Here is a 26509-nt window from a genome sequence, read left to right as displayed (position 1 = left end):
TGTCTCTCCTGAAGTGTTAGTCACTGCAATTGATGTAAAATGTAATTTGACCTAAGAAATAAATACAAATCAGGGGAAAATGCTAAATATAGTGACCAAGCTCCTGGAGGGGGGACTAGAAACTACACTTTTCAAAGGCCTTTTTCTTAAAAATGACCCTTCAACCCCACCTTGAAATTCCAGCATTTCCTTAGCGAGAAAAGTAATCCTGTATAGAAATGAATACTGGTAGTTAAATCTGTCAGACAGGTTTTTCACTAACCTGTGATCAGGTGCAAAGTACACCGCCCACCTGTCAAGAGTGATGTTATCCTGTGTCATGCTATAAATGTGAGCCACTCAGATTTTTCCCGGAAATTACCTGCACGTTGCGATTCAAGAAAGATGGCGAAAACAAAATAGAACTCTAGCTGGAATATCTGTGAAGTCAGACTTCATCCATGCAATCAAAGCTTGACAGTTTGTGCGGTTTCTCTGTTCAAACCATCAAGGAACAAAGAATTTCACACAAAATTGCAGAAAATGGCGAATCCTTCATGTTATCAGGCACAATCAACAGTACAATGAACCTTTTTCAAAACTCGAATATTTAAGATGTCAATAAAAGATGCTAAATAAATATATCCAAGGAAAATGGACTTTTGAGAAATTCTAGTTTTCCAGCAGCAGCCACTCGAGAAGTGTGTCACTAAACCATTGTTCAGCGCTTCCATAAACAATGTCTAATTTCTCTGTCAAGCTCACCTGATTTCCCAATTGTGGCAGCACTAAGTTCTATTCACTTCTTTTTGGATTCACAACTTGCTGCTTCTGAATACATTCCAAAGGACTTACCACATTTACTATAAACGTTTTCAAGTAGGTGGAATTGTAACGATGCAGTTGTTTTTTCCTAGAATGTTTGGGGCTGTAAAATAACTATTGACAAACAATTCCTTGGATGCATTCTCTATGCTCTTCCTTTAAAGATTTTTGGAAAAAAATCTAAGTCAAAGCCGACAGCAGCTGTAAACAGAGCTTAAATATCATTCCTGTTCAAATCCTTCTCTGCGGCCATAATTTGATCAGCTGTTAACCGATTTTACTACAAGTATGATTCTGTTTTAACCAATCAGAGCAAGGCTCAAGAGCACTATTGTTTTTCGGCCAATCAGAGTAAAGTCCAGATTCTGGACTACAGGCAGATGCCTCGTTAAGAGATTGTATCAGGCGTACCTATTCGCGCCCTGTCTAAAGATAAGTACGCAAAAACGCTGCAAAAACTGTCTAATAGATCCTTTTTTATAAACGTTTACTGATTCCCAAAATTTTGACCCTAGTCATACAGCTAGTTTTTGAGAAAAAAAACCTTTTAAATGTCTTGTTCCCAGTCTCCGTCACTATATCTAGCATTTCCCCTGATTTGCATTTACTTGTTATGTAAAATTACATTTTACATCAATTGCAGGGACTAACACTTCAGAAGAGACATCTTGTTGCTTTAATTTCACAGATTTCAAAATCTTGATCTTTTTGTTCAAAAATCTGTAGTAAGCCACCTTAAATATCGGTAATGAGCTCCAACTCTACTTTCACAAATTTGGAAATGATGAGGGAGCCATTCAAACATCATTCCAACCTAATATTGCTGATTTTTATTCTTAATTACTTTTACTTTGGCAACAAAATGTTGTTTTCCATTGATTTTAAAGATATGCCAAAACTTTAATGACTTTAGGAGACTAAATAACGTAAAAAAAGGAGACACCTAACGCCTTTTCAAAATCAATAAAAAAAAGTAAACCTGGTGTAAACATTCTAATTTAGTCTAACGTTTTCTTAAACAAATTTACATGAGAAAAAAAGTGTTTGGTTATGATTTATGTGTTGACCAAGTAGTTATCAATGATGAATGGTAACTACAAGTTAGACTATATCTGGTTGCACTGTTTGGTTATGATTTATGTGTTGACCAAATAGTTATCAATGATGAATCGTAACTACAAGTTAAACTATATCTGGTTGCACTGTTGCTCGACGACTTAAAATAAGTTTCATTTTATTTCAAGGCCTCACCAATAAAAAGAAGCTTAACTATGGTTGAATTCCTTGTGAACCCCAAATGGAAACTTCACTTGACTTAAATTTGGGTCATCTCTATAACAATATTATTGTGAGAAAGTATGATTTTGTTGCACATGATGTCTCTCATCCTCCATGTAGACTAGACACTCGAGCATTATTTTGCTGGGTCCCTGATCAACTGACACCAAAATCCCAGAAATGTCTAAATGACTTAAAATATTAACACTTAGTCTTGAAAATTCTTAAATTATACTTAAGCCCGATACCCCTCATTTCGTAAGAAGCCCCACAGGTCATCCCAGGGGTAGTTAGAATAACAGATGCTTAACCCCAACTGCATTTAATCTTGACTTTTGAGGCTGGTTTTGAAAGGTGAGGCCTTGCAAAAACTTAATATCATAATATTTACCTAATTTAACATGTTTATTAGATGCTACCTCTATGTCCCTCTTCCTCTACTTTCATTGTTTGTCTTGCCCTCTTGCTTGACTTGTGTTGAGCCCTAAGTATCCTCCCTGTGTGACAATAAAGCACAGAGTTTGTTAAAAATGCAAGACCATCTTGTTTTACTTCCTCACTATCTTGTTACAACTGTACTTGCAAGTTTTTTAAATTAAGAACCAATACAATCTTCCTCCAAGGCCAATCCTTGACCTTTTTTGTATTTCTAGATCAAAGAGTCTGTCCTCACAGATTGTGCACTGATCAATAACAGAAAACACAAATGCATGCAGTGCAATGTATTGTGGCCCTAGTCATGGGCTGCATTTCTCTTCCTTTATGTCACCACGTACGACTTTTCTTTGACTGATTTGAATGCATGTATTTTTAACAAATCTTATATGTACCTCTGTTGAACAGCCGGCCACCTTGAACATCATGGTACTTGAGGTATCTTTGTCTCTTCCAGCTTTGTTGATGCCATCATCATCTGAGGGTAGAGAAATATAAAAATATTCATCAATTTGGATAACAAGTTACAGGTAGTTGACTAGCAATTAGGCTGACATATATGGTAAGCAACTGCCATTGGCTATTTCAGGCAATTTACAATGATACAAGACACCCAAAAACAGCTCATAGGAGAAAAGCAGGGATGCTGTAAAATACTCAGAGTGAATTGGCAACTGGGTATTCTAAACAGATAATAATGGACTGGAAGCAGAGGTTTAATGTATGAATTCCAAAATGCATGCAAGGGGTTCATCAAGTTTCCAAACAAGAGGAAACAACATTATTGAAACCACAAGGCTGACTAGGCTAAGTGGTTTGAAATTTTTACTGTTCGGAAACCGAATGAAACCAAATCACAAGTTTTGGAAATTACTCCTAAAAAAAGAACATCCCTTTTTGGTCTGGGAACTTTTATAATATCTGATCCAAGACATTAAAATTTTAATGTCAGCAGTAAGGTTCAAACTTCGTTATCATTATGGAAAATGCATGATTAGATAAAGTTGTTTATCCTCATATTCTGGTCAGGAGAAGATGAACATTGTTTGGAATACTTACTGGTATTGACTCTACCCACAATCAGATTTCATGTACACAAGACTACATATTCAATACAGTACCACTCAAAGATATGTTGACAGTCACTTGAATGTCTTAAAACTTGGCTCAAGACTCACAAAACAAACCTTTCGAGTTTTGAGTAGTGAAAAAAATGAGCTTGTTGCTTGACTGATCTCCCGACAAATAAATTGGCCAAATCAAATGCACAAACATTGAGTGACAGTACATCCAGCTAAGTTTGATGATATGTGCTAGCAGTCTGCTGTTTATTTGCTGAGAGAAACAATCTACTAACAGGGTCGGAAATTAACACTCGCCTGCTCGCCCAGGTGAGTGTCAGAACTGTTTTGGCAAGTACTAATCAAGGATCACTCGGTTTGGCGAGTACAATTTTCATAATCTATGCAAACTATATTATTGAAACTAACCGTAAATTTTCACTTTCCCCTTTAAAATAAGTACACTTTCTACAAGCAATAGCTAACATGATTCTGAAATCTCCCAACAAACTTGGTTCGTAAACAGACCAAAAATCACTTGAGAATGGAATGACAATTAGATAAACAACACAAGCGGTGAAAATTAACATCTGGATTCTTCGAAGTGATGAATGATGGACTTCGACAACAATTGCATCTTTCGATTGGCTGTCTAAATATTTTATTAACTGTCACGTTATGTACATCACTGAAACCAAATGGAAAATTCTGTGGTAACTTTGGTTGGATATGCAGGCAACAAACATCAAGAATTATTTCAAAGAAAGCTTGTTGCTTCATTGTTCAAGGAAAAGCTTCTTCAGAAAAGGGTTTGATCCTCACTGAACGTATGCGTACGGTTTTTGACACAGTGTGTTGCTTCCTTGCAGCAAGGAATGAAATAGGAAGGGTTTTTTTTCCTCTAATAGCAAATATGTTGTTTGTTTCAACAAACGTTTCGGCTTGAAAAGGGTTTTGTGAGATTTTTCTGCCTTTCTGGATTCATTGTGCTGTCACTAATTTGCATATATGGGTTGAAATTTGATATGGAAAGCAGTTTTCATAACGATGACAGGCATTCTTGCTGTTTAGTCATTCTGGTGTAAAATGAAGTTAATTTGGGAAGCCACCTTATCTACTACACATTTAGGTTAATTTTTATGTTCTTGACCAAATTTAATTTATGCAACAATTATTTGCAAACAAGAAGCTCTTTTAAAAATAAATAGTGTTTCGTTTCCAGACCAATAATTCGTTAGGGTGTTAGAGAATGAGTACAAAAATTTGAGGAGGTCAAACATGTACCCACGGCAACCCAGTTTGCCGCTATGGAGCATCTAGTTTTGATTGAAACCAGTTGGAGAACCTGTCCAATCTGGACATTTCAGTGACCTTTACTTGAGTGTATCATAAGAGAAGCTACTTTCTTCACTTCAGGGTCACGTAGATCTAGTTACTGTGGCTTAAGCTCTGTTTGTGCTTGGTATGGAAGAGGTTGCCACAGGAAATCTGGGCTTCTAAAACCATATAGAGTCATCTTTCCAGCACTGGATTGCAAGTTGATGTATTGCCATTGCCAAAGTTTGGGCACATCTTTATAATCTAGTTCCTCTCCAAGTCACTTACTTATTTTTACTGAACGTACAGCAGCTGTCTTCTCTAAACGCAGAATTGTCCCAGGCTCAAAAGGTGTGACAAAGGCCTTTCTCATAACCAAGGAGCAGTGCGTTTGATCATTCTCATTTATTAGATGTACGTAGCTGCATTGACCACAGCCTGATTGACTTTGCCTTTACCAAATCCACTGGGCTTGTGGCATTGTGGAAGCTTTATATTTTGTTGGTCTTGATTAATCAAGAATGTTTACCCACTAGGATTAAAGGGCTTAAGAGGCCGAAGGGATCATGGACTGAACATACTGTTGATAAAATGCCTCTTCAGGTGATAGATTGTTCCTGAGTGAACAAACAATGCTTATTCAAAATTTGGGGGGACCAACAAAGAGTATTACTGTATGGTATTTTCCGCTTCGGTCAATCTCTTTGCACAGTCTTCTGGAGAACAGCTTGACTAACCTTGTTACTGCTAAACATGTGCAATCTTAATAGGGCTAATGCACATTTGTTCCACAACTTACAACAGTTAAGTAAATAAGCCTATGTAAAGTGTCAAACTACTAAAACCTTTATGCAAACTCTGACACAGATTCACAATTGAACAGTTCTCTCGTGAAAGATTCGTCATCGACAAGTTCACCTAGTTCATACACTACAATCTTAGACAAAAATAGCTGGGAAGGTTATGTAAATGAACCGCACCAGAGCTGTACTTCAACCTGCTTCTGTTAAAGCTCAAAGGAAATAGTTTCATTTCTTATATAGCCGCCCCCCCTCCCCCCTATTCAATGTTGGAAGGTAACACAACAATTTCCCACAAAACATTCAGTTTTGCACAACATTGAATCAGGGGGGAGGGGAGAGAAGCAATGAAGACGTCAAAAGTGCTGACCATCCCAACGGTTTTGTCTATGATTGTAGATCGTTTTGTGTGTCATCAAGGTTGTTTATTACTCCACACTTGACAAAAGACCACTCAATCATCTCTTCCGGAGTTTCCCTCCATGTACCAGTGATCCACAAAGTGACAAGCTCTTCTGAGAGCTTCTTTTGTGGCCATTGATTCCATCCGCCATCCACCACTCTCTAACCCAACCTTTAAACGGCTTATTTAAGAAACATCAAGGGGCTGCAGAACAGAGGTCAATCTGCCAAGAATTACTGCTAAATTGGTGTTTTTATGCTTTTAGTCACATGAGCTTCAAAAGCATAATTGAGCAGGCCCCTTTGTCTCCCCAGTCCACCATGTTGTGCACATCAAACTCTTTATTCCCTTGGTATCCATCTAGCCTTTCCCTTAATCTGCGCTGATAACTCTATGCTTGTTTCCAACTTTAGGCACTGTCTTCCTCTTGAAAACCATCATAAGTCTTAATTTTGATCTGTCACCGGCACACGCCAACAAAGAAGTTGTGCGATTCTTCTTATTTCCCGTCATTCTAATGTTGACAATCTTCTCTCCGGTATTGTTGATCATTTGGTTCAGTGGCATGTCATCCATATTTCCAAAAACATATAGTGGGTTGTTGTGTTCTTTGCACAGTTTTATAATACAACTGTGAAATTGGATGATCTTCGGTAAAATTAACGATGCATAACATATCAGACACAGTGTAATTCTGGTGAGTTTCACGGCCATTTTGATGTTTTAATAGCTCAAACGTGAAGGCTCTTTTGATCAGGTGTTCATTTAAATAGGAAGGTTAAAATATTTAATAGTAGTAGTGGTAGTAGTGGCATCCTCGTCTCAAATAGGCGACGGTTAGCGCTGGGGATTTGGGCAGGATCTTGTAAGACTGTGTAGCCCAATCCTGGAGTGGCAGTCTCTGTTGCAGGTGGTGCAGACGTGCCTTGTGGAATCGAGCACAGAGGCTGCGCTTTCCTCGCCGCTCTTTTGCATGTAGCCTGGACTCTAGCGTTCAGTTCCGCCTTTGAAACCCCTGCTTTGACACTTTGCCGCCAAGTATCTCGCTGTTTGGCGATGTCCTCCCATGCACTGGTGTCGATTAGTGCAGATCGCAAGTCTCACTTGATGACATCCTTGTAGCACAGCAGCGGTCGACCCATGCGACAGACGCCCTCCTGCAGTTCTCCATAAAGGATTTCTCTTGGCAGGCGGTCAGGCTCCATGCGATATGCATGGCCGAGCCATCGAAGGTGTTGCTGAATGAGAAGTGATGGCAAGCTCAGTGAGCCAGTGTGCTCCAGGACCTTGGTGTTGGTGACTCTGTCCTGCCACCTGATGTGCAGCAGGCGAAAAAGGCAGCCGAGGTGGAATTTTTTGAGTCGCCGCTCTTGTCTGCCATAAAGGAGAGCTTGGCAGACGCACATCTTGGTCCTTTCGCTCAACAGGTCATTGCCCCACACTCACTTGTTGAGTTTGGCCATGACAGCAGCTTCTTTGGAGATCCTGCAGCTGATCTCAGCATCGAGCAAAGTCAAGCTTGACAGGGTGGAGCCCACGTAGGTGAAGGTGTCTACAACCTCCAGCTGTGTTGTCGATGGTGATAACTGGGGGGGACTCAGGACCTTGCACCAGGATGTTGGTCTTCTTGAGGCTGATCGTTAGCCCAAACTTCTTGCAGGTGTGGGACAGCTTGTCTACGAGATGTTGGAGGCTCTTCTTCTGCTCACCAAGTCAAAAGCTTTGGTGAGGTCCACGAAGGCAAACGCATCATCTACCTTAAAGGCATTCACCTATCTTCATCTATAATCAACACCCCTCACAATGCCTTTCAAGCCAACTGTCATCTGTACTCATTTGCCCCCAGTTGCTCTCATTTACCTTCATCCAAATTCATTCACCCTAGTTTTAGTTCATTTTCTTTCAGTCATATTAATCAATCCTCATTTGCAGATATTTACTTTCATCCAAAATCTGTCATCAACTCTGATAACATAATTATTCAGTAAATAACCATCCCTTTAATTTTTATATCATGCAAAAACTGTGCGACTTTTTTTACTTTCCTCTAGATTCTACAAAACAAGTTTCTTTTTCTTTCACATAAAATAATAAATGTGAAAAGTTAACACACTCAGGCTTGTTTTTTTTTCTGCTGGCTCTGTTTGAAGGAAAAAGGAAGCAAATGAGGGTTGGTGAACACCATTGAAGGTAAATAAACTCAAATGAGGGCGAATGAGGATGGATGAGGTTAAATGAATATGAATGAAGATAAATGAGAGCAAACGAGGACAAACGAATAGAGATGAAGGTAAATGAGTATGGATGATGATAAATAAACTGAAATGAGGTTAAATGAATACAGATGAAGGTAAACGAAAGGAAATTAGGTTAAATAAATAAGAATGGAGGTAAATAAGAGCAGATAAGGCCAAATGAGTACAGATGATAGTAAATGAAAACAAATAAGGGCAAACGAACACAGATGAAGGTAAGTGAGTATGGATGATGGTAAACGAACTGAAATGAGGTTAAACGAACACAGATGAAGGTAAGTGAGTATGGATGATGGTAAACGAACTGAAATGAGGTTAAACGAACACAGATGAAGGTAAGTGAGTATGGATGATGGTAAACGAACTGAAATGAGGTTAAACGAATACAGATGAAGGTAAATGAAAGGAAATGAGGTTAAATGAATATGAATGAAGGTAAATGAGGGAAAATGAGAATGGAAATGAGAGCAAACAAGGGCGAATGAATACAGATTAAGGTAAATGAGTAAGGGATGATGGTTGAAGATGAAGATTGATGAATATAAATGAAGATAGAGTACAGCCCAAGCCAGTACAGCACAGTACAATCTCTGTCCTTGTGTGGGTCTATTTCTATTAGTAGGGCTAATGCTCACATGGTTCATATGGCGATTGAGTAGAAAACTAGTACTTCACATTACCGGTACCCTCTAATAGTTAAGTATGTCGAAAGTGTAACTTAACACGATGCAATGGCTTCTCTGCTGGAAGGAAAGGAAGCTCTGTCTCCGTTATCCACAGGATTAAGGAAAAGTTTAATTTTCCAACTGTTTTTAGTAGCGGTCAAAATACAACGAAGGCAACGTCATGTCACCATGGTAGTTTCCTGTCCTCTACAAAAAACTATCGCTGATCACATTTTGACAGAAGCTTGGGTCTTTCAGCTGTCTCAGTTGCTGATTTAACGATAAAGGAACTCTACACGATTTTAGCAAGTATTTAGTTAGCCGGAAAAGGCGGCTTTCACAAATGATTGCTCGATCTCCTGGTAACTCTGCAATACTCCAATACACTTAAAAATAAAACATTCCAATTTTCAAATTATTGAATTAGTGCAATCCGTATCTGTAATCACAAATAGTTGATAAGGCTTTGAAATAAAGTGGAGTACTGGTAGGTTGTAGAATATCTTTTGTATCTGTCTAGAATTAAAGTGTAATGTAGTAGTTGTAATACCTGTATTCCATTGAAATAAATAAAAAAAGATAACTCTGCTTTGCTTTACCAAAATGTGGCAGCAGTTGTGGTCGACGAGTCTCACACAGTGGAGATGCGGACGCAGAAAAGGCATTTCTCTATTAGTCCTATTACGATTCCCGTTGTTTTAAGTTTCTGCGCTAAACATTTCCCTGATGAACGAAACACATTTTCCGTGGAGATGTGGAGAGGAACGAATTACTGGTACAGAATATTCAGCTACACTTTACAGCATCTGCAGTAGTTGTTAAGATTTTCTGGCGAAGGCTCCCTTCCTTTACAATATTTGGGAGTTTCTGCTTCCAGCAATTTGAAATACACATCACGTGGCTTACTGTACTATATCAATGTTTACTTCGGGTGTGCGCTGATTGGCTAATTTGTGACAGCTCGACGATTTCAGAGAACAAATATAGTGGAAAAGTGTGTTGTTGAGGTGATTAGGCACTATAGTGTAATCAGGAATTTCCTGCTTCTGCAAATTTGGATTCTTCTCTTCTTCTCCTAAGATTAATGTTGCCACTGTATCTACTTCTGACTTGGTACTTTCATAACTTCTTAGTCAATGTATTTCTTCCATTTTTGCACCTTATTTTTTCATTTTCATTTTTACTTGTCATAGTAATTTGGAAGTATTAATACTATTTTACTGGGACAAACAGATGCTGTAAAACTTGTCCAGCCTTTAGGACCACCGAATGAGAACAAAACAGCACTAAGCGAGAGAAACTCCACGAATGTTTCACTGAACAACTGAATCTTCCAACCGACCATGCTAGTGCCTAGATAGTGCTCAGGTCACATGATCTAAAATGGTGTAAAAATACTGAGGTCTAGGAAAGCTACAAAGTGGCTATTGTTGCAATGAAATTCCCGTGGAATTTGTTCAGTGACCCTTTCAGGAATGGACGGTTGAAGGAATATGAAGGCATCAGGAAAACGAAACACCTCAAGCAAGTGATCTTACATTTCCAAAATAAATTATCTATAGTTTTATCCAACTTGGGTAAAACTAAAATTAAGATATGGAAAATCTCTTTGTTCTTTAGTTGAATTTTGAGTTTGTTTTTTCATGATACACACCTCCTTAAGTTTAAGGAAATTCGTTGATGGTTGTAAACTACAATCTTTTCTCAGATAAAACTAAGTTGTTTTGAACATGGCTTTTGAAGCTGTCTGTTGTTTACTTGACATTTTTTGCAATAATATTTTCACTCTACACAGAATTATGTTAAAATGGTTCAAAAGACAAATCATTATTTTAAAAAGAAGTATTCCCTTTAGACATGTACAGACAAACTAATCAAACCTTTGAAGCATATTTACAACTTGCCATTATTTTGGTAAGCTAAAATGTATACGTAAAAATGCACACACTAGCAGGTCACTTTGCCTGCAGGTGCACCTCAAATTTTGCTACTTCTCTTAACGGAGCTCGGTCACGATATTGTGGGTTCAAAAACAGACATAAAAATTTTATTTAAGTAATGGGGAAATAGTGAAATAACAATTTGTTAGGGAAGATAAGAACCAAAGAGACAAGAATAAATGCAGCATGGCCAGGATAGTGAAGGATGCAGAAGATTGAAACGGATTACAAACAATCTTTTTGATAAATTGAGGCTAAACTTTGCAAAATCCAACACTGTGACGTAGCTCCTTTAAACTTATTCCCCTAACTTCAGAGCAAGACAATCAAGTTTTGAGGATCAAGTCAAGACCGTCAACAAACCCTTGAGTGATACTGTACAATCCTTAATTGGTGAATTTCTTATTAAGGTTATGTCATGAATGCTAGATAGAATTATGCAAGGCCCAGTTCAAACGCTGAAATTCACATGTGCCAAATCTAATGCAAATGAGTGAAAACAATAGATTTTTCTCACTTGGATTAGATTTGGGACTTGTGAAGAGTTTGATATTTGAACCGGGCTTAAGATTTCTGTCACTAATTTTCATTTTTAAAAGTTAATGAAGATTGAATAAGTAAAAAAAATATATTTTAGGGGTAACTGTAGAATACCCGGCCAATATTGAATTCTTGAAATGGTAATGTTGGAAGAACCAGGCATATAACAATGCACGCTATTCATAAGCAAATAAGTAGCTGGGTATTCTGCAGTTTAGCTTAATTTTATTAAAAAACAAAGTTTAAAAAGCAAATACAAAAATTCCTCACCCTCTGAAAAAAGTTCAGTTCTCAATCCATGTTAATCCCCATAGACTCTTCTTCTTTGACAGATTTAGAAGGTGACCCTAAAATTAATGAACAATACATTTTATCAACCATATTTAATGCATTGCAAACTAGGACACTGAAAAATGCAGACTGCAGACTGTGCAGACCGTCTGTAAAATGAAAATTTGGTTAGCCTGAACTAGGCCTAAATAACATTCGGTAAGCCTAATTAGGCCTGTTTAGCTCTCAATAATAGTGTGGGAACAACACCAACAACAACAACACCATATTTTACCCCTGGTCAGCACAGTCTGCACAGTCAACTGCAGTCTGCGTTTTGGCGTAACCGTTGCAAACCGTTGCAGGCTTTTGTTCGGAAGGACTCAAGTTCTAGACTTTAAAAAACTACTAAAAACAAGGTTAAACTTGAATAATGCCTTTCTGTTACTACTACTACTACTCAAAGGTTATGGAGTAGGACTCTTCAGTGGTTTTGCTTGTTTGCATTGTACAAGGTGGCTATATAAACTTTTACTTCCTTTCAAACTGAAAACCGTTAATCCCTGGTTTACACCAAAAATTCCAACAAACCACTTTTACTTCACTGAGGATGTGATATAAAATACGAGTTTGACAAAAGCTCACCTTAAAGCACGTTTATTAAAGTAGTAAGTTGTTCAAAGAAAGACATATATGTATATAATGTAAGATGAAATGTAAGCTTATGTTTGAGAGTGCTAGTAGAGCCAAATCCTCGCCACGTCATCATAATTTCGATTTTGCATGAAATAAGGTTCTTTAACAATTACTAACCGTATTTTTGTGGCTTAAAAACAGCGCCATATTCTTCTTGAAGCGAAGGCGAACACCAAATGCAAATGAGCCCCGCCTGAGATAATCAGATGCAAGTTTGAAACGCACGTGCGTTCCACTCGCACGAGCGGAATTTTTAATTGTTTTTCAGCTTGTTCGTTTTACGCTTTTTTCCCGTTGACTATTAATTAATGAGAATGGTTCAAATAAGCTTAAAGTAATTCTTACCAAATCAAGTAACTCAACTTTGCTTCCAGAAGCGCCATGTTGATCTTCAGGTCTTTGATTCATGTAAGCAAACACATAACAATCCGAGGTGAAATTGCGTATACTTACATGACGTATCGATCTGAAATAAAATAGTTGCTTTGTTTTGCTTGTTTTGAAATGGACTTTCTTCTTGCTGAAATCGACAGAAAAACGAAACAAATTGAACAAAATGAGGTCACATCGGTGAGTATATAGTCATGAAATGACACTGTATATGTATGGTTTTTTTGATCTTGGAGTAGCGATCTACGTCTCGGACAACACTCGACTGACAATTCCATAGCTACAGCTGTTTAAAGCATCATGATCATGATGTTCCTTTATTTATTATACGTGTTAGAGCTTATGGGGATAGTCATCTTTAAGCTTATGCCATTTGTTATAGAATAAGAAGTACTTTAGGAGAGGTGAACTAGCAGCCAAACAAGCAGAGGAATATAAAAAGAAGCAAGAGGTACAACTTCAAACCCTTTCATTTCTTCCAAATAAGCTTAAGTTTTTGGGTGTTTAAATTTAAAGACGTAACCGTTCTTATCGTCCTCCACAGTCATGGATGAGTAAACATCCGTTTTTTTCAACATCATCACTTTATGCACCTGTCACTGTAAATCCCCACCCCAGGGAAACATGGACATTACTAAACAACGAAACACCGATACAGCGAAACAGCGAAACGGCGAAACGAAGCACCAAAACACCATGTGTGACCCCACCATACATTGAGTACTAACCGACAAAGGTTGGATTTGAGATTAAACATTGTTTTAGGCCTAATTAGGCCTAAAAAGTTATTGCTCCTAACCTCAGTCTTAATCTGAATCCTAATCTTAATCTCGATGAATTAGAAGCATAACGTTTTAGGCCTCATTAAGCCTACAACAATATTTAATCTCAAATCCAACCTTTGGCGGTTAGTATTCAATGTATTGTGGGGTCATACATGGTGTTTTAGAGTTTCGTTTCGCTGTTTCTTGGTTTAGTAATGCCCGGGAAACATGGGACATTAGCCACAAAGCAAAACCAAACAAGGATAATGTCCTACATACAGGGGACATATTTGTAGGTCTAATCCCTACCAAAATAAGAATAATCCCCCACATAAAGGGACAAAAAAACTCCTTGTCTAAACCTGCAGTATTACTTTCAGAAGTGTGATTGACATTTATTTTTTAATACTTCAACGTCTGGTCAACACATTTTCAGGACACATCACCATAAAAGGAGACAAAGCAGTCCATTATTTCTTCAACTTTTCTGGCAGGAAATGCACACTACAAATGATTTAAAGACTCTACAGATTTCATTTTCATCAATTTCATTAAAGAGACGAAGATAGGAAATCGAACTTTCCTTGTATCGATGGGCGTCACAAGCCTATATACAAATATACCACAGGAAGAGGGAATCACTACAGTATGCAAAGCGTACGAAAACTTTCACAATTACACTGACAGGTGCATAACCTTGAAATCTTGTCACTTGCTGTTTCCTAATGCTGCAACAATTTGACAGAATCATTTAATTTTCTTCTTTTAACTAGGAAAAACTCAAGGAAAAAGAGGTAGGCCAGTGATTAAATAGTTCTTGTGTGCTATTCCAAAACTAACGTTACTCTGATTTGGAGAGGAGACTCATCTCTGACCCTTAACAGTATGGTATCATCAGCATAATGTTCATAAATGTAAACTGATTACCTTATGGATTGAAAAGCTGACATTTTGAGCATTAGCCATTGGTCAACATGAACTAAGAAATTGTGAGTTTTTAGCTTTTTTATATCACTTTAATAGTGATTAGAAACAGTATCGGTGCAAGGCAAAATGTGACTTTCTATAGGTTTTCCCTCCATTGGAGTAAATAGGAGAGTGGAAAAATCTTGAGAAAAAATTTATTTTCTGTATTTGGCACTCTGTATCCCTACAGAATAAATGATCACGTTTCTTAATTTCCTCCTATTTAATTTTATTTTTCATATTATTATGCTCCCACTAATTTCACGGCTGACCACTATGGGATATACATTTGTACTGCAGGTGGTTTTCATATGATGTTACCGACGCCATGTTGATGGATGAAAACAAAAGATCTCTCATTAGACTATTTTGTTCGTCCACCATCATTTGTACATTACACCATTGTCACCTTAGTATCAAGAGATTGGTTGAAAACCACCTATAAAAACCCCACACAACACATAATACTTTAATAATTTGTTGGGGGAGAACAGTTGACACAAAGTAAAAAGTTTCCAAAATTTTAGACTTTGGAAGTTGAAAACCCTATTCATGTATCACTTTAAGCTTTGTTATATGAGTGAGACAATGTTATCATGTTTATAGATCTGTGTTTTTTCCTTTGTTGAGGAAATTTTCAAAACTTAATTTTTTTAAAGGAAAAATCAGGGAAAAGAGCTGCAGAAGATGGAAATATATTTTCCAGATTTAAAAAGAAGAAAGATGGTGGTGATGAAAAATCAGCCTTGATTCCAAGAGAGGAGGTTTGTTTGTTACAAAGAAAATTCATTGATATTTTGAAAAAAGAGACTACAAAGTCAAGTTTTGTGCCACAATAAATTATGCAATTATTGTATAGCATTCACACCCAGGCCAAAGCATAGATTTTTATCATTATTTTCATCCAAAAGAAGCAGTATCTGAGTGAAACCACTTGGAACCTATTTTTCATTATCGTGATCTCAAACAAAGGAAAATCAAAATTGAACTGGTTAAAAAACTTTTGAACCAGGAAAGAAAATTTGAACCACAACATTACCTTTCTTAAACTTGAGTAAGTTGGGTTGAAATTAGAAAGATTCAGCACCACATTTACAACAAATGGCAAATAATATCAATAATAATATTATATTTATTGACTTTTCAAAAGGAAAAGACAAGCCTGAATACAAGAATTTTCATGTTTTTATAACAATTAAGCATCAGCCTGTACAATGTAGTTTGTTGTTTCCTATAAATGCAACGTTATGCTTAAATCTTCCTATTACTGTAGGTTTGAATAGTTGTTGTCTGTAAGCATGCATGTCTGCACCGATTAAACAAAAAATGTACCCACAGAATTTATTCCTTACTCAGTAATGTCCAATTTTAATGGGACAGTGAGTGATTGACTCCCCATTTACGAGTAAAATTGTCTGGCGTTAGACATAGTAAAATATTAATTATGGCCAGTTTAGGCCGGTTTAGGTCTGAATGGGTTAATAGTTTATGACAAACTTTAAATGCAGATCAAATTAGAGTTTTCTTTTTTTCCATTATTTTCAAAGGTGATTAGGCGACTCAGAGAAAGGGGAGAGCCAATCAGGTTATTTGGAGAAAGTGACGAGGAAGCTTGTCAGAGACTAAGGTTAGTGATTATGTGTAGGTAGTCTGAGGGTTAGGTGCAAAAGGCTAACTAAACATCCTGATGAAACAACTCAGAGCCCGGTTGTTCAAAAGCCGATTAATACTAATCCTAGAATAAAAATTAACGGAGGAGTTGCTGTTCAACGCTGATATTTGCCAAAACTTTACATTAGTAGAAGTCAATGTTGAAAAACAAAAATAATCAAATTAAAGAAATATTCATTAATGGACGGGTTTTGATTGCTTAACCTCTTGACAATAAATTTTGTCAGGCCCCTATTCAGTATTCAAACCAAAAGTCATCATCAAAGTAAAGTAAAGTAAAGCGACCATATTTAACGTCGATAACTCGTAACAGTAACTTTAATCACTGACAAACCTGAGGTCAACGGTGCCCTCATTTTACTCCCCCCTCTCCATCAGTGCTCCATTTTAAGGGTATTTAAAACTAACTAGCTACACGGAAAGGAAAGGAGTCGAAACAAGGATGCGAGATCCGGGAATCGAGCTCAGGACCTCTTGCACCAAGGCTGCGCACTATAAACCGACTGTGCCATCCTTGCTCCTACAGCATCATGATGCTCACTGATGAAGAGTTGCATGTACATTTACAAAGGTTGCATATCACAATCCTCAGCTTACACTACCCCTTTATTTCTCCACTGTCCAGTGAATGGTGCTTTATTTGTGTGGCTATTAACTATTTTACAGGATAATTGAGATGCATGCTCCAGAAATCAATAAGGTATGGGCTAACCCTGGAAGGTAATTCTGACCAACTTTTTAAGTGTTGATTGAATGACACTCTTATTTTTGTCATTTCACATACAAAATGTCCTAAAAGTTGTATTTCACTTTGTAGTAATACATTTCTCTTGATTTACCCATGGCTGTTACTTATGAAATGTTTTGGGTACCAGGGTCTGAGAAATGACTTTAAAGCTGCCATGGAGAAGATTGATCAAGAATATTTAGCAGAGTTGATCAAACAACAGGTAACCATTCTTTTACAAACTATTGGTGTGTTGAATGTAAGGTGGCCCAGAGACATGACTACTAGCTTATGCAGAACAGCTTTACAACCAGTTCTAAAATGACTGGAGGATACCCTTTTAGCAGGTTGAAAACATGGCCACTTTAATGGTTGGTCATCACTTAAACCTTTTCTGCTCAAATTTAGAGGCAATAATAATTTTCAAGTGAAGCTATGATTCTGGCAGTTTTGAACGCAATTTTAGCAATTGTACAGAGAAGCCGGAAAAATTCAGGACTTCAACAGGGTTTGAACCAGTGACCTCGCAATGGTGGTGCGATGCTCTAACCAACTGAGCTGGGTTCAAATGTTTCTGGGATGAATGAAACAACGAACAAAATGGTGCATGAAATGAATCATACAGTACATTGAACTGCTAAAATTGCATTCATAACTGTGAGGAAATAGCTTCACCTTGATTTGGTATCCACCGTTCAATATATGATTCATTTCATAGATCATTCTGTTTGTTACCTGTAATAATTATAATAATTTTGATACATCTGGTAATGATAACGATGATGATGATGGTTGAAATGAATCTTGCTATTTTGCAGGGCGGTGAGGAGCAAGGTTCAGAGGGCGAAGGGTCATCTCTTATTGAAGAGGATGGAACTACACTTGATGATATCCAGGTAGTACTATGTTAATGTCATCTCAAACAGGCCTTCTCAAGACAAATGTAATGAATACACAACATCATTTTTGTGGAAAGCGTACAATGTACAACTTTGGTAACTGTGGTTTTGTTGTTTTTTATTTTCAAGAGCTTGGCAATCAATATGGGAAAAGGAGATGAAAATCTAGATCAAGATGTTATCTTAAAATTTTTAGAGGTTTGTTGTTTTAGTGTTTTCATCAAGAACAGATAAACAGATAAACAGTCATAGACTTGACAACAAAATGCATTTGTGAGAAAGGTTTTTCCTTTGTTCATAGTTTCTCCTTCGTCTCTGGGCAAAGGATTACAAAATCAGATCAGATGACAGTAAAAGAAGTTTAGAGGTAAAGTGTAACAACTTGTACTAACTTCTTACAAACCGAGCGCGAGGGCCGTACTGGGGAATATTGGCCCGCGGTCGTGGCAGTACGGACCGAGCGCAGCGAGGTCCGTACAAAAACGACCAAGGGCCAATATTCCCCAGTACGGCTCGAGCTCGGTCGGTTAGTAAGTAGTTTATTATAGGGCTTTTTAATTACCTTTTGCTTTGTTTTTGCAAGCCTGTAATCGGCCCATGGGCATTACGGGAGAATAATGCCCTACAATTCAGTTACAATTAGCCAATCAGAGTGCGCGTTATATTGGCTACAAACACAAGCCATATAATACATGTAAATCATTGTTAATGAATCCATTTTTAGGAATAATAAGCACAAGGTTTGGAGACAGATTACAAGTACATAATGACTTTTCTAAGTTTGAAACAGTTTTGGGAAAAGAGATTGAAGAGGAAGGCTCAGAGCTGGGAAGAAAGCCCAGCCTTATCCTATAGCCATCCCTGGTGTAAGTGTTTTTTGTAATTCACTTCCACTTTGTCCTGTTCAGATACATCCTACGCTAGCAGAGTGCATGAGAACTCATTACACTGCCTCCAGCAAGACAAAAAATGGCTAGTCCACAACCACTGCTGTTACTGAATGTACATCTATCATTTTCTGGAGCAGTTGGTTGATGGTCGGACTACCCTGCTGGAGGTCACAGGATCAAAACCCAAGCGGGACCAACACTTAGGGTCTTAGGCCGGAGATCGGGGGTTCAAGACCGTGTTCTGACCACTCACTGAATTTGTTTCATGTAGTCCCTTGTTCAATTTCCTGGCGCATTTGTAAAATAGTCAACTGGTTTGCCTCCCACTCAATGCTCGGAGATATTAGCCACTAGCTACTCTGAAATTCGAGGGTAAACAAATTGATTATTATTATAATATTATGACTGTAAACTGCACGGCTGCCATTTGTGCCATAAAAGCAGTCTGGCAAAGTCCCCCACAATTGACCCTGAAAAGCACCTAGGGCCTGAGTGGTGAAATACATAGATGTACTGTATCAATAATTCATTTCACTTCAATTACAGCACCAGACTTAAGTTCATTGTTGTGTTGTTTCTGTAGCCATCATTGAGCATAGACAATCAATTAAAGATGGCAATCCTTACCATACAAGTTTAAAGTCAGTGGCTTTGTAAATCAGCCATATTGATCAATAATGAGTTTGAAGGATTCTTAAAACTGTGTCAATTCCATGTCGGTACTTTTATCTTATCTTATTAATATTATATTCCAGGCAAAATTAGCAGGTGCAACTCAAAGACAGACAGAGTCATATTTAAAACCATTACTAAGAAAGCTAAAGCACAAGGTACTGTAGAATGAAAATCCAAATTAGAAAACCATGCTGAAGACCACAGCTCCTACCTGCTGGCTCGCTGGAAATGTTTTAAGTTCTTAACTCATTTGCCTAATTTTCTTCAATTGAAGGCCAAATATAGGGTTTGTTTGTTGAAGAATCATTGCCCTGGCAAAATCAATAAGTTAATAATTTACTGTTTCTTTTACTGTGATTTTGATAATTCCGCAGAATCTCACCTTCAAGTTCAAAGCACCAAACTGTGTTTTGGCTTCCATCAATCAAATTTCCAAACATAGCCGGGAAGATCGATTCTGCCTTCGGAAAGTCAATTGGAGTTTTAGTTTAGTTCACAGCTCAAACACCATTAGAGGGTCTTAAGTAAAAAGATTTGTTCATATTCTATCATGTTCCATCGGCATCGAGTTAAAATGTACGAATATACTGTGGGAACCAAAGATGCTGATTGGTAGGTTTTGTCATGCATCAATTTATTTTGTTTCATAAATTATTGATGCAAGCCAAAACGCAGTTTGGCTGTTGGCGCTTGAAGATGGGATTCTGCAGAATTATGAAAATCTCAGTAGAATGGCTCAAGAGAATTTTAAAAAAAGTGACAGGTTCAAAAAGATGGATCAAAAAAAGCACTCACATTAGAGAAAATAATTTACTATATTGATCCAACTATGAACAGGGATGAGGGGGCATACCAGCTTTTTCCAGTATGGGCCCAAGTGGTCCCTACCTCTAACCAGGTTGGAGTGGGAACCACAATATTGTGACATTGTGTGCTTTGATGGATGTAGTCATAACTATAACTACCATGCAGTAACATTTTCTTCAGAGTCAGTTTCTTATCTAAGGTTGTAAAATTACATGACAGTCACCAAAACTTTCAATGCTTTCCTGTGAGCTATGTTAAAAGAATCAGTATTTATTTATATAGTTAAAGCACCAAACAGTTATCTAAAGTTGACCAGACGAATGTGACCCTGTGATGTTTGTAACAATCAAGATAGAATGAATTTAACCCTTTGATGCCCAAACCTAGACCGACCAGACTTGGTATTTTACTCTGTCTAAAACCAGACAATTTTACTCGTCAATGGGGAACCCCTGGGAGTCAATCAGTTAATCACTCACTGAAAAACTATGGCTCTGTTAATTTTATATCACAAGTCTTCATGTACCGATTATTTCATTGATAGAAATGTAAAAAAAACTCTGGTTAATTTCCTCGACAGAAAACCCCTCACGATATTCTTGGATCTCTGACAAGCATAATCATGAGTCTCCTTGAAAGAGAGTATGTCAAGGTAAAAAGCGAGACAAACTTGTCATTGCATGCAAGCATTTTACTAAGACACTTTTTTAAGCGTTCTTTTATCTTATATTTAAGGTAGATCATTGTGAATTGTTTGGGTTAGGGTTACTAATCTTAGTGGCAAAAAAAGTAAATACATGATTCTTGTGTGGGTTAAGCTATTCTCCCCTGACAGGAGAGTGTTGTTGTGGTTTGTGTTGTATGCTTTAAAGTGCACCTAACCCTAAAATATTTTTTTCACTAAAATGAATCTTTGCACCTGTTTGAAATGCATTGCGGCCATTTTCTCCTTTTTCTAACAAATCCTGCTATTTTATAGGCTTCAAAACTTGCGAAAAACCAAGCATCTTTTGTTCACGACCGAGTCAGAAGGGGAGTGGGTCTATTCTTGATTTGGCGTCACAAACTGATTTGCATTGCATTAACTCTTTATAAATAAATATGCATGCAAAGTAGATTGTGACATCAAAGCTGGAATAGACCCACTCCCCTTCTGACTTGGCTTTTTGCAAGTTTTGAAGCCTATAAAATTGCAGTGTTTGTTTGAAAAAGGAAAAAATGGCCACAATGGGTTTCTAACAGGTGCAAAGATTCATTTTAGGGAATATTGCTTTCTTTGTACTGTTTTTTCTTTTTTCAGGCCAATGATTCTTACCTTCAGATGGCAATTGGAAACGCTCCTTGGCCAATTGGGGTTACCATGGTGGGAATTCATGCCCGAACAGGACGAGAAAAGATTTTTGCACAGAATGTAGCTCGTATCCTTTTTCAAGCACCATTTGGGGCCAATAATTTTTATTTAGGTTTGTACCAATCCCAGCTCAGTGTTACCAATGATGGTCATGTGTGGGGTCAAAACACTACAAAGCTGAAGACACAAATCAAGTGACAGATTTAAGAAAGACCTTCAATGAACCCAGCTTGGCTACTTCAGAAAGATTCTCTGTAGGTGCCTTGCCCCTAAAATATGTCTGGCATGTTGCAAAACCAATAGATTGTTAACCCCTTACTTTATAGCCTGCGAATGCAGACATAACATTTCCGGCAGTTGTTTCTATTTTTCGGGGGAGAGAAACAACCGCCAGAAATAATATGGCCAAGGATACTAAAACTCCTCTCAAGTCTTTGAGAACTGAAAAGTTGCATCAAGTGAAAATGATAAAAGATTGTGATACAGTATATGAAGAGCATTCATTGCTTTTTGGTGACTGATGACTCGGATATGTCCAGAAATGAATGGATTTAGCTGCTCTCTTCAACTTCGACATCACTCAAATCTGGTTAAGGGTTAGGGTTAGGGTTAGGCAGCAAATGCTTACACTTCAGATATAGAAACTTGACATGCACGTAATTACATGCATTCCAGGACAGAAGTGTGATGATTGAAAATAATGTGCAAACCTACTGTGCTACATGTCACTATTTATCATTGTTGTTTGACTCAGTATTTTGTCAGATGTGCTCAACGATGAGACACAGAGAAAATATATCCAAGTAAGACATTATCACATGATTATAACATTAAATTTGACTTATCAATTAACTGAATATTATTGTTCAGTAACTGCCCATTTTATGGATGACTGCTTGAAAACAATAATTATTACATTAACTGCATAATATATATGTAATTCCCTATCCTAACAAACAGAAACTATATTTATTTTTACTAACTTCAGGGTCTGAAACGATTAATGACTTTCTGTCAAAAGAAGTTTCCAGCTGACCCGTCCAAGTCTGTTGAATACAATGCTGTCAGATGATGAAGGACAGAAAATGGAAGTAGTTATGGTTCAACAAGACCGACCAAGGCCAACCCCCAGGAAAACCGTGGAATTTACTGTAAATCTGCTCAGGGATGGACCATTAGAAATAACTGGGGGGCCCAAAGAAAATAATATCCCCAAAATAAATCCTGCAACCCAGGATCTGCCTTACTGGATTGATTGGTTCTTTTTCTAAGCACTCTACCAAGGGAGTGTTTACAGTTACTTTGGTCTTACATAAAACAAAATTATTTTACTTTGATGTCAATTTGCTTATTCTGTTGTTTTGGAGTTAACAATATTAAACATTGACTGCTTTGTAGTGCATTTCAGAGCAAAGAAAAAGTAAAGTAAAACTTGATAATGTCACTGTTCCTTGGTATCAACATAATGCATGGCACAATAGAAAGAGACAATATTGGCGTTTTTTTTTAGGGGAACACTGCCTTGCGACTGGTTAGCCTAAGTGACTTAGGTGCATGACATAGAACAACCTCAGTTATCTCCCCAGCTCTACTATCTCCAGCCAGTGTTATTGCAGTGTCATCTCACAACAGTGTGTAAAGTTTATATTCTCCTTGCTAGCCTTGCTGTTAAATAATAATTCAATAAATATATAAATACATGTATATTCAACTGTTCAACATTCAGCCTTCCTCAAATGTCTGTTAAGCTTGCAACCATCTGATTCATGTTTAAACCAATATTTTACCAACTGCATCTATTTTGTATTTCACACATCCAATATTCTGGTGTGGGTCTCAACTTGTTAGCCAAGCTAATTATTAATAGTTTCAAAACTTCAGTCTCCTGGTCATCCATTTCATAGATTACTGTGAAACTGAAGCTTTGCAGCTATCATCAGATGATCTGAAGGAAACATCTCCTCTGTAAGTTGACCATTCACAGCTGCAATGGTGTCTCCAAGGGACCATATTGTGATGAAGTAAAGAGACACAAGTAAAGCGACCAAAGCTACAACAAATGTTCTGTTAGAACACAAAAATAGAATTCTATGATGCGCTCGTCCGGTCCTAAGAACACATTTCAATATGATTGTCTTCACAAGAGAGTACAGGAGAAATGCTCCAGTAGCTGAATATAGAAGGCCAATAAATATAAAGCTCTGATAATGTTCAAAGTCACATTCACGGCAGATTGGTAGTTTACAGTTACGATGGTCCCCTCCTGTAACACAGATGCCACAGCGACAAGACCCATGAGGGCCACAGTCTTGGTAACATGTGTATTTGTAGCGAGGTCCCAAAGCAGTTTCTCTGGCAACCCTAAATGTTGTTTTTAGTCTCTGCCATTTGTTTTGGAGGCTGTATTTTTGTTGATAGACTTTCCCATCTCCATGGAGCTCTGCAGAAATAACTTGAAAGCCAGACAATGAAACAAGGATCCTGTCAGGACGACTAACAAGTCCTGGTTCAGGCTATATATGTAAAAGGATAGAAAATGTAATTAGGCAAATACGTGGTAGTTTTATCTTTGATTCTTTCTGGTTGGGAGTGAATAAAGTACCAATCCTTTTTCACCACTTTTTCAAACCTTCAAAGATGATCAGACTACTGTTTTGCTTATAATGTTTTACAACTCTTATAACAGTTCAAAGGGTGTTATTGCTATTTGGTTACTTTGTTAAGGTATCATTGTGTACAAAACAAGTTACAGTGTATGACCTTCAGAGGCCTTCCTTCTCTTCCTTCCAGTTCAAGGGCACTATTAACCACTGAAATGATGGAGAGTTGTGGGAACTAATGGCCTTAAACTAGGTTTCAGTGACAATAGCCCTGCCAAACTCATATTTTACCATAATGGCTTGTGATCTCACACTCTGACTGGCTAATTTGCCATTACAGAGTTAAGAGTCTAAGGGCTCCAACCTTAAATTCAACCCTGCTCGTGTCATTTTGGGAAATATACCAATCAGATCACAAGAACGTTACAAACAACCCTTGCTCTTTCTTTATATATCGCTCTGAAATAAACATGCATTTTCTTTGACGTTGTATGTTATGGTAAAAAACAAATCGAATGTGGTTCAGCATTGTCTGTACTCCTATCGACAATAACATTTGTCATTAGAGTGGTGAAAAGTTTGTTGTAGATTCACTGAGAGCTGCACCGTGTGAGTCCACAACATTTTGTTCACTGTGATGACGAATATCGTTGTCGATAAGAGTACAGACAATGCTGAACCACATTTGACTTGTTAACTATGAGGGGTGAAATGTCAAATGGTGGTATATCTAAGATGAAAGGTCTAACATACCATATTACTGAAGGTATATCCTGTGCCATCTCCATTTGCTGTTACCCAAGCATCCACAAAAGCATATCCCTGACTTAACGCTTGAGATTGTTGACAAGGTCCCTCCTTATCAAGTGACCCTTCCATTATTGCTTTCACTGGCCATGAAAAGTCATTGTAAGCATTAAAATCTCCGAGTAAAACCGAGTGCTCAGTCTTCGTAGATGCAACAAAGTTAATAAGATCAACTGCATTCTTGCACTGTTGATATTTGTCATAAGAAAAATGTACCACAAAGACATTAAGTTCCTCTCCCTCAATTTCAATTTGAGCATGAAGAAGAATTCTTTTGTTTTTATCAACGCTCATTTTTTCCACTGTAAGATTAACAACATGGCTTAATATTACAGGATGTTTACTAAGGAGACCAAGTCCCTCTTTCTCCCAACCTGGTGGTTCATCATCACCAAGAGGAGGTGTTACCACAGCAACAGGCTGATAAATCAAGTGCTTATACTGTGGTATTAAGTTCTGAAGTTCGGTTAGCTGGTTTCTGTTGTCCTTTGCATCAGCACGCACCTCTTGAAAGCCAATCACATCTGGGTCAATTTTGTTAATCTGAAACACAACACAGCCTCTTTCTTATTTTGTTAATATACTTGAGTGAGCAATCCCAATTTAAATAGAATAATTATGGTGAGCTGAAGAACAAGGCAAGGACCAATTTGAATACAAACCAAAGGATGAGAAGATGGTGACCACCTTGGTAAAGACTGTTTTACAAAAGTCAGCCTGTTTCCATAATTCAAGATTAACGCTTTCACCCCTAAACCGGACATACTTTAATAGTATTTTACTCTGTCTAATGACAGACGATTTTACTCGTCAATGGGGAACCATCTAGGAGTCAATGTGTTAATGAGAGGAAAAATAAAATAGTAAAAGCCAACAATTAAAAAAAAAATCAAAATCACAACAGGAAAAAGATGGAACGTCTTAAGCCAAATCACTGCACAACATACACCTTATTCCAAAATGGCCGCCATTTTAGTATTCTTTTGTTCGCTTGCAAATTAGCCCGTGTTGCCTCGTTCACAGTGAAATATTCTTTTGAATTTTCACCTTAAGAACGAGGCAACATGGGCTAATTTGCAAGCAAACAAAAGAATACTAAAATGACGGCCATTTTGGAATAAGGTGTATGCCATGTACAAAGCTCCCATTGTTGTTTGTCTCGTTCTACAAAACTGAATAAAAGCTTAACTAATTTGCATGTGCTGGCCCCGTGTGGCCCTGTATTCTGTAGTTGCTCCAAAGACTAAAGTCGAGTCTCAGGTGTAGAGTGTTTCTCTCTCTACACCTGAGGAATCTTCTTCATATTCTGGTATTACGAAAAATAAACGTCCAGCTTTGACTCTTCTGTCATTTTAAACCTTACCATTTCCGCAATATATTGTTTTCTTGTGTCCCATTGAAACATAACGTTCCAAATATTATAGCTAGCAACACTTATAATTTTGTGTCCGAAAACTTCCCGATTGGCTCGGAAAACTCCGAGTAAAATTGTAAAACC

The 26509-nt window shown here is 37.6% G+C and overlaps 2 protein-coding genes and 1 long non-coding RNA gene across 5 annotated transcripts in view; 1 reads left to right on the top strand and 2 right to left on the bottom strand.

Annotated features, from left to right (window-relative positions):
• Positions 1-1518: 1518 nt before the first annotated feature.
• LOC138010746 (uncharacterized) lies at positions 1519-12859 on the bottom strand. Of its 2 annotated transcripts, none has more exons than XR_011124538.1 (4): positions 12810-12859; positions 11769-11845; positions 2913-2995; positions 1519-2579 (listed from the first exon to the last, which is right to left on the bottom strand). It is a non-coding gene; the product is annotated as an uncharacterized lncRNA (long non-coding RNA). The 2 variants fall into 2 exon arrangements; XR_011124539.1 differs by lacking the exon at positions 12810-12859 and adding an exon at positions 12582-12642.
• A 55-nt stretch (positions 12860-12914) lies between these two features.
• LOC138011489 (pre-mRNA-splicing factor 18-like) lies at positions 12915-23308 on the top strand. Its single transcript, XM_068858506.1, has 15 exons — positions 12915-13034; positions 13237-13305; positions 14392-14412; positions 15244-15348; positions 16132-16211; positions 16922-16955; positions 17131-17205; positions 17801-17878; positions 18011-18079; positions 18183-18248; positions 19527-19601; positions 20834-20905; positions 21554-21671; positions 22370-22407; positions 22593-23308. Exons 1-15 carry the CDS (start codon positions 12969-12971, stop codon positions 22674-22676), a joined length of 1050 nt encoding a protein of 349 aa, XP_068714607.1. The 5' UTR covers positions 12915-12968; the 3' UTR covers positions 22677-23308.
• Positions 23309-23457: 149 nt separating this feature from the next.
• Positions 23458-26509, bottom strand: part of LOC138011488 (uncharacterized) — a 5061-nt gene continuing 2009 nt past the window's right edge. Inside the window, exons 1-3 of one of the 2 annotated variants that reach the window (XM_068858504.1) lie at positions 26375-26509; positions 24958-25554; positions 23458-24117 (exon numbers count right to left, since the gene is read on the bottom strand). The exon at positions 26375-26509 is cut by the window's right edge and continues 121 nt beyond it. In XM_068858504.1, the coding sequence (XP_068714605.1) occupies positions 23503-24117; positions 24958-25554; positions 26375-26509 (1347 nt within the window). In that variant the 3' untranslated portion in view covers positions 23458-23502. The remainder of the gene's footprint in view (positions 24118-24957; positions 25555-26374) is intronic. The other variant, XM_068858505.1, reaches the window with a different exon arrangement.

This window comes from Montipora foliosa, chromosome 7, assembly GCF_036669935.1.
Source record: "Montipora foliosa isolate CH-2021 chromosome 7, ASM3666993v2, whole genome shotgun sequence".
In the NCBI taxonomy this organism is placed as follows: Eukaryota; Metazoa; Cnidaria; class Anthozoa; order Scleractinia; family Acroporidae; genus Montipora; species Montipora foliosa.
Note: the sequence above shows the minus strand (reverse complement) of the source record. Positions and strands in the feature narration are given on the sequence as shown.

Bases quoted from the DNA above. Each gene is read 5' to 3' on its own strand.
- LOC138011489 (XM_068858506.1), top strand. From the start codon at position 12,969: ATGGACTTTCTTCTTGCTGAAATCGACAGAAAAACGAAACAAATTGAA. The intron at 13,306-14,391 runs GTACAACTTCAA...TCTTTTAACTAG, and splicing joins AATATAAAAAGAAGCAAGAG to GAAAAACTCAAGGAAAAAGA. The intron at 19,602-20,833 runs GTACTGTAGAAT...TTTCCTCGACAG, and splicing joins TAAGAAAGCTAAAGCACAAG to AAAACCCCTCACGATATTCT.